The sequence below is a fragment of the Oreochromis aureus genome, linkage group 14 (assembly GCF_013358895.1).
Source record: "Oreochromis aureus strain Israel breed Guangdong linkage group 14, ZZ_aureus, whole genome shotgun sequence".
Lineage (NCBI taxonomy): Eukaryota > Metazoa > Chordata > Actinopteri > Cichliformes > Cichlidae > Oreochromis > Oreochromis aureus.
This window is the reverse complement of record NC_052955.1, coordinates 41,416,336-41,429,669: the sequence shown is the minus strand read 5'-3', so window position 1 is coordinate 41,429,669 and position 13,334 is coordinate 41,416,336. Positions and strand designations below refer to the sequence as shown.

The 13,334-nt window shown below is 44.5% G+C and overlaps 1 protein-coding gene across 1 annotated transcript in view; it reads right to left on the bottom strand.

The window, feature by feature from the left end:
- The window catches only part of LOC116329948 (alpha-2-macroglobulin), a 58,336-nt gene that overhangs the window by 1,047 nt on the left and 43,955 nt on the right, over positions 1-13,334 (bottom strand). The window contains exons 26-35 of the mRNA XM_031752093.2: positions 8,850-9,006; positions 8,058-8,132; positions 7,474-7,639; positions 4,964-5,160; positions 4,658-4,873; positions 3,820-3,938; positions 3,620-3,710; positions 3,478-3,546; positions 2,726-2,831; positions 2,602-2,643 (exon numbers count right to left, since the gene is read on the bottom strand). Of these exons, the coding sequence (XP_031607953.2) occupies positions 2,602-2,643; positions 2,726-2,831; positions 3,478-3,546; positions 3,620-3,710; positions 3,820-3,938; positions 4,658-4,873; positions 4,964-5,160; positions 7,474-7,639; positions 8,058-8,132; positions 8,850-9,006 (1,238 nt within the window). The remainder of the gene's footprint in view (positions 1-2,601; positions 2,644-2,725; positions 2,832-3,477; positions 3,547-3,619; positions 3,711-3,819; positions 3,939-4,657; positions 4,874-4,963; positions 5,161-7,473; positions 7,640-8,057; positions 8,133-8,849; positions 9,007-13,334) is intronic.

Here is a 13,334-nt window from a genome sequence, read left to right as displayed (position 1 = left end):
AATATCCTTGGGAAGATACTAACCCCATGTTGCTCTCCGCTGCATCCATCGGAGTGTGAATGTGTATGAATGTTAGATACTTAGCACTTAAGCTTAGAAGTGCTTGTGTGCTTGAGTGCTCAGAGTAGAAAAGCGCTATATAAGAACCAGTCCATTTACCACTTACTGGGCTAACATCACACACCTGTCAATCTAAGCAGCCACACCCCTAACTGTTAAACCTCAGTGAAAGTTCAGCCCCCATACAGTTGACATGAACCAGCCACTGTTCTTGTACCGGCTCATGTCATCTGACACTGTGTAAATAAACTGAGCTCACTCTTGTACACAGACATGCAGTTTTTGGCACATTGTTCATATTTCTCTGGCTGTGAGCACAAAAGCCCCACTTACCTGGCATTAAACCTATTTACATGAGGCAGCCAATCACAAGAAAGCTGGGAGAAAACCTGACGGGGAGAACCGGGAGCTGAACTAGGCCCAGTGTAAGATAAATAAGGATTACTTTGAACTGAAAATTATGCAAAGCTACTCTAATAGGGCCAACAAATAAAACTATTAAACTGAAAATGAGCCAAATAGGTCGATCGAAAATGGAAAAGAGCAAGGAAAAATCTGTGTGTACAAAAGTGACGGATCAGTGTAATACAGTGGCTGCAAAAGTATTCGGCCCCCTTGAACTTTCCCACATTTTGTCACATTACAGCCACAAACATGAATCAATGTTATTCCAGATGAAAGACCAATACAAAGTGGTGTACACGTGAGAAGTGGAACGAAAATCATACATGATTCCAAACATTTTTTACAAATAAATAACTGCAAAGTGGGGTGTGCGTAATTATTCAGCCCCCTGAGTCAATACTTTGTAGAACCACCTTTTGCTGCAGTTACAGCTGCCAGTCTTTTAGGGTATGTCTCTACCAGCTTTGCACATCTACAGACTGAAATCCTTGCCCATTCTTCTTTGCAAAACAGCTCCAGCTCAGTCAGATTAGATGGACAGCGTTTGTGAACAGTTTTCAGATCTTGCCACAGATTCTGGATTGGATTTAGATCTGGACTTTGACTGGGCCATTCTAACACATGGATATGTTTTGTTTTAAACCGTTCCATTGTTGCCCTGGCTTTATGTTTAGGGTCGTTGTCCTGCTGGAAGGTGAACCTCCGCCCGGTCTCAAGTCTTTGCAGACTCCAAGAGGTTTTCTTCCAAGATTGCCCTGTATTTGGCTCCATCCATCTTCCCATCAACTCTGACCAGCTTCCCTGTCCCTGCTGAAGAGAAGCACCCCAGAGCATGATGCTGCCACCACCATATTTGACAGTGGGGATGGTGTGTTCAGAGTGATGTGCAGTGCTAGTTTTCCGCCACACATAGCGCTTTTGCATTTTGGTCTCATCTGACCAGAGCACCTTCTTCCACATGTTTGCTGTGTCCCCACATGGCTTGTGGCAAACTGCAAACGGGACTTCTTATGGTTTTCTGTTAACAATGGCTTTCTTCTTGCCACTCTTCCATAAAGGCCAACTTTGTGCAGTGCACGACTAATAGTTGTGCTATGGACAGATTCCCCACCTGAGCTGTAGATCTCTGCAGCTCGTCCAGAGTCACCATGGGCCTCTTGGCTGCATTTCTGATCAGCGCCTCCTTGTTCGGCCTGTGAGTTTAGGTGGACGGCCTTGTCTTGGTAGGTTTACAGTTGTGCCATACTCCTTCCATTTCTGAATGATGGCTTGAACAGTGCTCCGTGGGATGTTCAAGGCTTGGGAAATCTTTTTGTAGCCTAAGCCTGCTTTAAATTTCTCAATAACTTTATCCCTGACCTGTCTGGTGTGTTCTTTGGACTTCATGGTGTTGTTGCTCCCAATATTCTCTTAGACAACCTCTGAGGCCGTCACAGGGCAGTTGTGGAGCTGTTTTGCAAAGAAGAATGGGCAAAGATTTCAGTCTGTAGATGTGCAAAGCTGGTAGAGACATACCCTAAAAGACTGGCAGCTGGAACTGCAGCAAAAGGTGGTTCTACAAAGTATTGACTCAGGGGGCTGAATAATTACGCACACCCCACTTTGCAGTTATTTATTTGTAAAAAATGTTTGGAATCATGTATGACTTTCGTTCCACTTCTCACGTGTACACCACTTTGTATTGGTCTTTCACCTGGAATTCCAATAACATTGATTCATGTTTGTGGCTGTAATGTGACAAAATGTGGGAAAGTTCAAGGGGGCCGAATACTTTTGCAGCCACTGTATCTGACTGAGCTCCATCAGCAGCTTCAGTTCTGCTGAAGTTGAATGTGATGTCATTAATCTACTTGTGATCAACCCCCCATCCGATTGGTGCCCCTCCCTGAGCCTGTTAAAAGGGAGTTTTTCCTTCCCACTGTTGCCAAGTGTTTGCTCAGAGGGCTGTAACATGATTGTTGGCATTTGTTTCTGTGTATTATTACACTGCTACTGTAGTCCCCTGAGGCAACAGTCGGAGCCCCTCAGCTGCTGTGATTTGGCGCTTTGTAAATAAAACTGAACTGAATCTGTGCATCAGTCCTGCACAAAACACTGTGAAACATAAAAAGACGCAGTGAATGAAGTGTTACATACTCTCTGCACAGGAGGACGTGTAGTCAGTGACCGCCTCATCACCTGAAATGTAAGCAAAACATTTCAGCACTGAACAGAACGACGGCAACACCAAAGAAACATCTGCACGAGCCTCAGTTCTTACTCGTCTGGTAGTAATCGTAGACTTTAACCACAGCTGGTTTCAGGTTCCTGACGGGCTGATCCTCTTCGAGTGTCACACTGTAGATCTGCATGTCATCCTTCCTCAGCTGCAGACAACATGCACAGCCGCTGTCATGTCTCATGTTCCTTACAGCAAATCAAAGACTTTCCACAAATTTAAAACTGAAACCCTTAAAGTAATCATGATAATTAAGACTCAGAGGCTAAAATGATTTTGGTAATAATGATGTTAGAAATTTAGAGACGGCTGAAAGACCTGCGTAGGTTTAGTTTATCTCTACCTACTCATGACATCAGCTGACTGCGTCCTGAACTCAAAGGTCACAGTACGGCGTGCTGGGCATCACGTCAAAAACAACCAGCTCCTGCTTATGAGCACCATTTCACCAGCGTGTCACACACACTGTTACGCAGCACTTTGTCTTTGCGATTGCTTTTCTTGTGCTTTGATTTGGCACATGATGAGCGAGACATGGCAATTAAAAGGTGGGCGGGCCCTAAAACTGTGACGTGAGTATAAATGACACAAATGAACATCGTGTTGTATCAATAAGATCCAAACCAAGTGCAGGAAGCCATGAACCAGCAAAGTGTTAAAGAAGCAGCACAGCCATGTTTTTTTATACAAACAGACTTCTTTATGCAACCGGGGGAGTCGCCCCCTGCTGGTCATTAGAGAGAATGACGCTTTGAGATCATCCAGCTTTTATACAGAGCGGCTGTGCTTCCTACCCCGTCTAAGTAGATGTTGATGAATCCTTCTTCCACGTCCACGCGCTTCACTGAGCGGTCCTTCTGCAGCTAACACAGCACATCACAACAGTTAGTCTGTAGGACAAACACCATGTGGCAGGACTGCAGCGCGCCAACTGACCAGTGTGAGGGAGCTCTTATCCAGGACGTATCCAGACAGGAGCTTGATGTTGACGATGACCATGTTGGTCTCCTCTCTCCTCCCCTGGTACCTGCAACAGTCACACAGCGCTGTGATCCTCATGTGCTCTCAGGGTGTCTCGGGGTTTAGGTAATTATACCCAAGACATGTTGGCAAATGCAAACACACATGCAGAGTACCTGACGTGCACAAAAAGGATGAGCTGCGGCCTGCTGATGTTACACTTAGCCATGGTGTTAGCAGAGATGTTGAAGGCAGAGAAGTCTGCAGGAGGGGGGATGTTGTAAAACATGGAGATCTGCAGAGACACAGCAAAGGCAGACTGTGGTGAGCGGCACGGCAGCACTAGCAGGTCAGACGCTTCACATCACTCATTAATACACTGCACTGCAAAGAAGCTTTTACCAATCAGACGTCTTTAAATCTCACTGAGGGCGGCCCTCCTCCACCTAAGCCTGGATGTTTACCTTCATCCCAGTCTCCATCTGCTGCACCAACCGCAGGTGGAGGCTTCAGTGGCGTTTCTGTCCTTTGCTAAGGATCGTGGCTGTCGCGGCATCAACAAGTAGTCGCTAAAATACTTTTAGAACAATAAATATTGTTCTTCTCATCTACAGATCACCTCAGTGTTTTCTCCAATTTGAGCTCAGTGGACATGTACCAGTTCATACTGGACTCCTCCTGTTTTACGGAACACTGAACACGTACGAGTGCATTGTTCAGGTGTAACACACACTAACAAAGGCCTGCTGTGCTGAACTTTTACATATACTCCAGAGCTGTAGGTTATCTTATGTACTGTTGTAACCAGGAACGTTTCAGAAACTTTGTCCACCCTCCAAGAGAATCCTCAGAAGGAACCCTTGGAGTCAGTTTGCCGTTAGGTAAGAAGACTGTGCCAGCACCATGAACAGTGTGTTTAGCTGTAAGCTGTCACAATGGTTCCAGCTACTTGTCTCTGTTTAAAAAACTAAATACTTCTGTACTTGGTGTACTGCATACGTATCTGTGTGGTACCTGTGTCAGTACGCAGTTCTGTCCCTCGGCTCTGATCGTGTACTCTCCTGGGACCTCGCTCAGCTTCTCCTCCTGGTACAGCAGCCTGTTGTCCTGATTCACGGTGAACTCTTTGTTCAAGCCCCCTAAAGAGGTCAGTGTCACTGTAGTGCCCACCTCTGAACTGTAGGTGGCAGCACCATACTTAGCCAGCGCTTGAAGAGCCACTACTGTGTCCTGGGGGGCACAGACGGGTTAGAAATGTTGTTAGCACAGGCTCAGAGTTCACCTTCCTTTAAGGTTAAACGTGTAAGCGGTCTAACTGACCTGTGTGGAAGAGAAACCGCCAAAGGGGTTCTGCTGCTGAGTGAGCCAGCGCACAATGCCAGAAGAGTACTCCAAATCAAAGCCTGGCATGGACGGACCGGACAGCAGAGCCAGCAGCACGTAGGAGGTCATCTCCACCTCCAGAGAGTCCAGGCCTTTCCCAGAAGCCCCTGCTCTCTTCCAGTGACGGGTGCCTCCTGCCAGCCAGGACAAATAAAGGACCAACTAAAGGATACGTCTGCAGATATCCCAGCGTACGCACGCCATCTGTCACACGGCTAACACACAAACAGACGACCACATTCGCACTCCTCACCAATGAACCTAACCCCACTGTGCAATAGTTTTAGATCGGACATTTGTAAAGTCTGATTAGATGTGACAATGAACCAGAGAGGAACCTGTTAAGGTGGCTCATGTGTCCCAGAAGCTCCTCCTATTTAAGACTTTCATGATTATGCAGATGACACCTAAATGTATCTACCACACAACACTTCATACAATCAGGCAAACAATTATACGATGCCCTGCTCAATTTGTAAGCTTTCTCACTTACAAAGAAATAACAACATAAAAAATGGAGATAGTTCATTTTAATGCAGAGTCAGAATATCAACCAAAAATCCAGAAAAAGACCAAAAAGCTGTTAAAGTCCTTCAAGGACAGACTGTAGACCTGCACAAAGTGTATGAGCTACCAGACCATCAGCCACGGTCAACTGGTGCGATTATTCAGAAATATACAGAATTTAAAACGACCATCAATCACCCTCAGTCTGGAGCTCCATCTGGCCTCATGGGGCGAGGATGAGGATGAGAAAGAAGGGTTTTCAATGATCTGAAGGCAGTTAGGACCACAGGTCAGCACTGGTAACACTATGTCATGGTGACATGAAATCTTGCAGAGCCTGACTTAAGTTTGCCAACGAACATCTAAATAATTCAGAGAAGGCCTCGGAGAAGATGCTATAAGTTTGCTGTTTTTCTGCTAAGGCCACAGCATGGCTTCATCACACTGAGGGACCGACTCCTTCCTTTAGCCACAACACTGAAGATGGGTTGTGGACGAGTCTTGCAGCACGTCGTTGAGCCAAAACATGTCACCAAGGTAACAAAGGAGTGGCTAAAGATGGAGCCAGTGTCCAGATCTCAGTCGTGTAAAAAATCTGTGGAGGCAGATGAAGCCGAGCAAACAGCAGCCGAGACACATTCAGAGTTCCTGTAAAGAGGAGTGGACCACGATCCTGAGATGTGTGCAAACCCGATGACGTCTTACCACCGTGCTCGCCAACAAGGCTTTCTCCACCAAGCACTAAGTCATGTTTTGTGGATCAAATACTTATTTCACTCCATAACAGCAATTCAATTTATAAATTGTAAGTAATGTGTTTTTCTGGATATTTGGTTGACGTTCTGGTTAATTAACGTTTAATAAAAATTAAACCATCAGACAGACATTTAAAAATGAAAGACTTCTTTGTAAGCGAGGAAACTCACAAATTCAGCAGAGGATCAAATAATGATGTTAATAGAGCAGGCCGATATCACCCAAAAATATTTATCACGATATACATTTGAAAATTTGCGATAACGATATAACTGACGATATAATTGACACAAGACAAAATACTTTACAACTCCACAACTTTATTAGTGCAAAAACCCATCAATGTATTTTCACTTAAACAAGCAGCTGTTTTTTATGTGCATTAAAGTTATATAAAAATGTAACAGTGCAAATTCCTCACTGACAGTTTAACCAAAAGGCATTTCCAGTGGAAACTGGCCGACATATCCTCAGCATAACCATGTATAATATCCACAAAACTTAAAAAGAGGTTATACACACACAATACGGTAATATTATGTTGAAGCACAGTACGTATCACTCCGCGAGGCTCCTGCCTACGATAGCCGTAATGCTCCGACAATCCATCAAGCGGTGCGGCTTCGTAGCTTAGCAAAGTCGCACTAAAACATCGTTGACAGATTTTTGAGCGCCGTGTACCACATAAAATTCGTTCGGTAATAACGACGGCCCGCTTGCATGCTCTCCCCAAAAATGTGCTTTGGTGTGTATCTGACGGACGAAAGCCAAACCAGTTCCACACCAGTGAAGTTGCAGCATTTTTACAAACCAGTTCTGGTTCATCTGTTTCATTCAACGATCCACTTTCGCCCTTCTCATTCTCCGTCGCCGCCATGCTTTTTCCACCATGTGCGTATGAAAACAAATATTTCATTTTCTTATCATTGCCTAACATTATACCGGTATTACCGTGAACGGTATGATATGGCCCAGATCTAGATGTTATTGCAGTTTTAGACTTAACTGAGGTCGAGTGAGATGACGATGATGCTGCTTTCTCTCTTTGTTTCAGCCAAAAAGGTCCATTTACTGAGTTAAGGAAGCACTGCTTACATCAGGACGTTACACACAAAGACTCGTTCTTCCTCAGAGGGAGGAACACAGTTTCTTGTATCATAGAGTTGGATCAGCATCAGCCTCACCGTGTGTGTTCGATTTCTCATGAAGAAGGGTGATGAGTTTGCTCCTCATCTCCTCGTCTCCAGCCAGAGTGAAGGTGTAGGACAGCAGGGCAGTGGTGTACAGGTTATCGAGCTGGCCAGCCACTGCAGCCTTCAGACAGCTCAGGCTGTTGTGGACCACGGGGTTCTGTCACACGGCAGACACGAGCACAAGTATGGGACAGAGTACAGGAAGTGTCACTGCTCATAGAGTAAAATCACGCGTGTTATTCAGGAAGGCTGTCGTGTAGCTTTCATTCATTCATTTGCTAGCTCTGCTCTTCCACACAGCGTGCGGCACAGAGAGCGCAGACGTGACAGAACCAGGATGAAGAGGAGGCGGAGCTGTAAAATTGGGCTGCAAAGCAGCTTGCAGACAATCAGGAACTGTAGGGCAGATGAAGCAGCTTAAAAAGTGTAATTTGAGATTTAGTCTGTATATAAGACTAACCAGTTATCTCATGATGTAGAATGGTATCAGCCACAGTGGCTAGCATCTACACCTAAAGCTACGATGGTCGATGAGTTCCTGATTTTCACAATGAGGAGAGTGAAGTGAGACTTACTGTAACATTGGCGTCAAGCTCCAGCATGGCAGCAGTGATGTAGGCAGTCAGGGACACGTCGTCACTCACTCCTCCCTGGTGGAAACATGACAACACTGTATCCTCACAAAACAACCACAGAGCATTCTTTTGAAATGTGTCTCTATCACCTCACTGTTTAATGTGATCATCCACAGAAATGTGACCGAAAAAAACAAAAATGAGGCTCCTTTAAACGGTGTGATGCTCCATGAGGCAGCGCATCCATGTACAGTGACACTGAGACAAAGTCCGAACACTGAGCAGGGTCTGTGTAACCTGCTGTTAGAGTCACAGGATTCAACTTTTGGTTTTCTACCAGTGACTGTGTCAAACGCCCAGGCTGGAACTGTGTTTTCTAACCTTCCTACTGTGAGCTGTGCAGAAGACACTGAAATGTGTCTGCTGTGCACCAGTGCCACGGCCTCTGATGGTGTCAAGTTAAACTACAATAATAAATCAGAGGCAGACCAAAGCTAGGCTCCCGAAACATGCAGCTGATGAGGCTTGTGGTGCTTTAGGAGAAGCTGGAAAGTCATTGGATAGTTTAGGATATTTCCTTTGCTTGAGTGTGTGTGCGCGTGTGTGTGTGTGTGCGCGTGTGTGTGGCCTGCAGGCTATAGGCCATCTCCTCTGAAACTTCTATGTAAATCACTTCTTATACAGAGTTCATTTTGTGCTTTTATCTTGCAGGAGAGATTTATCTAAAGCTGAACACTTAAAGCACCAAAAGCTGATGATAAGAAAGCTCCATTTAAAAAGAGCGATTGTTACCTTCATGCCATTGTGAAAGAGCTTTCCAACTGATCTGATGCAGCCATCAGGCCGCTGGTGTTTAGACAGCCACCTCCAGGCTTCTGTAATGTGCTCAGGCTGCACGTAGATGTACGGCTGTGCACCACCAAAGGACTTCATCACGAAGGAGGTCAGCCTAGAAAGACACGCACACACACACGCTTTAGAAAACCAATCTAATCGTGGATTCGTATTAGTAACCCCAACATGACCCCAGTTTCAGGACAATTACATAACAGCTTCACAGGACTCACAGCCCCGTCTGCAGCAGTCATCCCTCTGAGCCCATTGGCGATACAGCAGAATTCATCTTGTATACGAGTGTTGTATTTTCAGGAGCCCAAAAGTGTAAAGGCTAATTGCTTAATTACTCTGACCATTAGACAACGATGAAAGTACATCAAGCTGAAAACCCTGAGATATACATTTCTGACTTTCAGTGTCAAACAGTTACTAACACCACAGGAGCTGTGTTGGTGTCAGATTAACACTCACTCTCCTTTTACTCCTTTAGCTGCTACAGATCCTCAGAAACATACCCGGCTCTTTAACCATTTCATGCTCTAGCTGCCAACACAGACTGCATATAAAGATGTTTGGAGCTCCCTGGTCCTAAAGACAGTCCCTTAAAACCTACATCTGTTGTTAAAGTACACAATGCATCCAGAAAACATCCACAGACCTTCATTTGTTCCACATTCTGTCAGGTTACAGTCTTTATTTAAAGATGTACGGAGACATCCTCGACGATAACCTGCTCCAGAGCGCTCTGGACCTCAGACTCAGATGAAGTTTCATCTTCCAACAGAACAGTGACCCCGAGCACACAGTGCAGATAACAAAGGGACCACACTGAATGTTCTGGCCCAGCCAGAGTTGAACCCGAGTCAACATCTCTGTAGAGATCTCACAATGACTGTGCACCGACACTCCCCATCTAGCCTGGTGGTCCTGGCTCTGCAAAGCTGAATGGGAGAAACTGCCATTCAGCGGTGCTGCTGGGGGTCATGGTGTAGGATGGGTAAACTAGCAGGAGATGCAAAAAGGAAGTCTCACTGTGTCAAATTCCATGAGAGAAGGATCTGTGAGCTCAGGGAAACCTTCCTGATATCTTTATGGTTAAATAAACTGTAAACAGTATGATGTTTGTTTTTTTAAGTAATGGTCTCCATTGGTCACCAGATAGACAATTAAAGAACGGCATGCTTTATAGTGCACACCTTGTGCAGTCCAGTCAGAACCTGTGTGCACGTATGACAGAAATACTGGTGGCCCCCAGTGCTACCTGTCAGCCTCCCAGTTTGATACAGCCATGGTATGAATTGCTGCATTCCCAAGAATTTCAGGAAACTTTACCTCCAACCTTGATGTCGAGGTCACAGGAATTCACTTGTCTAAGATTGGTAGTACATCTGTAGTAGGGGTGACAACAATACCCTATCAGTGTTTTACGGCTGACGTGTGAAAATAAAATTGTAGGATCGGCCACAGAGACAACGCACAGGTCGAGACTTTGCCAACTGTGGTGGCTACGTCCATTTCACAGCAGGACACATCCTACAGATGTAAGACAGAATCATTTGGTCATGTTCCTGTATACAGATGTGCCGGTCTCAACATCACACATTACAGTGCACTGTGTCTGCAGGTGGCCCACAGCAGGTTTATCAGAGCGTTTATGGTGAAGCCTTCTACTGTGTGTGACAGTAGAGCTGATGAGAGAAGAGTCTGAAAGCCACAGAACCAAAAACAAAAAGAAACCAGGAGGTAAGAGGCTTAAAAGCTCTGTCACAGTGAGGGAGGTGCAGGATCCGGTGATAATTCTGTGTGACTTTGTCTCCATAGGAAACTCCTTCACATGGTGCTCTTTGTTCATATAAACATGTGGAGGACTGCAGCTGCGACACTTGGGTGAAGGTTTGACATCAACGCATTCACAAAAACTGTTATTATTTTAAGTGATTTGGACAATTTTCATCCAGTCTTCTTCTGAAATTCTAATGTAACTGAACACTTGAGAGGCCTAGTTTCTCCAAAACGCAAACACACACCCACACACACACATCCACCAAATGCCAAACTGCCCAGCACCCTTTCAAAACAGCAGTAGGTTTGTTAAATCCCCCGAGGCACTGTGCTTTAAGCCCATTAAATGAAAATATTAATATTTTCTGGCAGGTTCCTCATAAAGTAAATTATTAGGACGCTTGCTGGTGCCAAACACCAGAGAGGACATGCAGCGCGTGTGCGTGCGCGTGCATGTCTACCTCCCACTGTGTGTGTCCTTTGTGTTCTCGTCACATCAAGTGTTCGATTGGAGCTGAAAATATTCAGTTCAACAGCAAAGCTCTGGATAAATGTTTGAATGCTTCTATAAGTGCTGATGCAACCGCAGCACCAATGTCTTCTTTGTTATGTCAGTATTTATAGGTCATCACAATGTTGTTGCCGCGTGGATGCAAAGTAAACACAGTTGAGACAGAGGCTGAGATTAGAACTGTTTACAAAATATTTACACAGTTTTACTTCAGTTTGGAATGTTTATATATAAATTAAATAATACAAATAAAGCGTACGGTGCTTTGAAAAGGAGGCTGAGTTTGTGACCATTACTGTGATAATGTTTTGCAGAAGAGTCGTTTGGCTTGCTCTCATTGGTTCCAGCATTAGGACGTAGTTTTAAGGTTAAATTGTTATGATGAGGCAGTTTGCTCAGTGTCCTCACAAAGGCAGCGAAACAAACACCCGACAGCCCACGATGAGCGCTGCGAAGATTAGTCGACACGATCGATGACGTCGACTATAAACTAAGACTCCCTGACATCAGAATTTTGTCACATACTGATAGAGTTTATATGTAAGTTCAATAAGAAAGATCTTTGGTCTGACATCTCCCAGGTGCTGCTGGCTAAATCTCAGCTTTCTCACTCCCACTTTCCCGCACTGACAAGCTGTTTGTGTCATTACTGGTCTCGTCCAATCACCTTTTCCAGGACAATCCACATTAATGCCGCTTACTTTAAATCTCTCTCATTCTACATTCTTCTCCTTTGCAAATGCTTTCGTCCAATCTCGTCCACGTCTTGTCACGTTCATGTCATTACTTGCTTTCAATTATTTCGATTGTCCACAGCATAATCTGATTCCGTCATCCTGGAAATGCTCGTATAAAAGCAGAATTCGCTGATCCTACATTACGCCCAGCTTCTACCATCCGGCAGTTCTCGCTTCACCAATGCCAAACGAGCTCTGGCTTCAGCACGGTGCAATTAGACAATTTCCAGAGCTTGTTTCCGTTTTCACATCTGCAAACCTCAACTCCAACTCCCTTTGGCAAGAGCTTCAGCAACGGCACCCAAATTCCTCTCTCCCTGGCCTTCAATGTGTATTTAATGTGTGCACAAGAATCAAAATATCGGCAAGGTAACAATCCGATTTCAACTGTCTCTTGCTGCCATTCCCTTCAGCTTACCCTGAGCACACAGCCATGATTGATCTCTTTTCTAATGCTACATAGTGGTCATCTAATTTTTGCTGGAATTTTCTCCGCTTAACACCAAATCCAGGCTCCATATAGTTCAGATCAGTTCATACTTCTCCCGGCCAGTCCGTGTTAACAAGCTCAAATTCCCAGTCTAATCTCTCAGGCCATTTATTTCGACAGGTAGGTGTCTAGGACATTAAGACTAAGGGCTTAATGTTGTAAGTCCCTACAATTATAAACAGCTTTCCTCCTGTCTCCAACTGGACTGCAGGTCATCAGTGACCTTTTCTTCTTGCATCCATTTCAACTCTGCATCACCCCATATCCATGTGCTTTGTCAAATCACGTTTTCTTAACCCTTCCTGTTTCTGTCTTACATTTTGTGAGATACTCAAGTCTAAATTCCAGACAAGCTGGCATACAGCTAGTGGCACACTGCAAAAACTCCAAATCTTAACAAGTACATTTGTCTTTTTTCTAGTCAAAGTATCTCATTACAGTTAAAATAAGGCATAATCAGCTACAGAGTAACATTTCACTGAGATATAGGAACTTGCTTTTAGACAGTGCATCTTCAAACTGGAGAATTTTCATTTGTTCCAAATGGCAGATTTTTTCACTTAATACAAGATATTTTGGTTTGAAATAAGTTGGGTAGTTAATGTGTGGGTTGGATCATATCAATAATTAAGTATATTTATAATCAGTTAAACAATTAAACAGTATATATTCTGATAAACTATGATATAAAACCAAACTTGTGATTAGTAACAGTTTTTTCATTTTTTTTTTTTAGTTTCACTAGCTGGGCCCACGTCCTCATTTTAGGTGTGACAGCGTTTTAGTAGGTAAAAGTGAATGCTTTGACATGAATTGAGCTGCGGTTTGGGGAAGGCCTCGAAGGGGACTGGTGATGGCTCCTGGGCCTGGCAGATCCCCAAAGAAGGCATCCCCTAGAAGCAGTAATAACTGTACGTTAC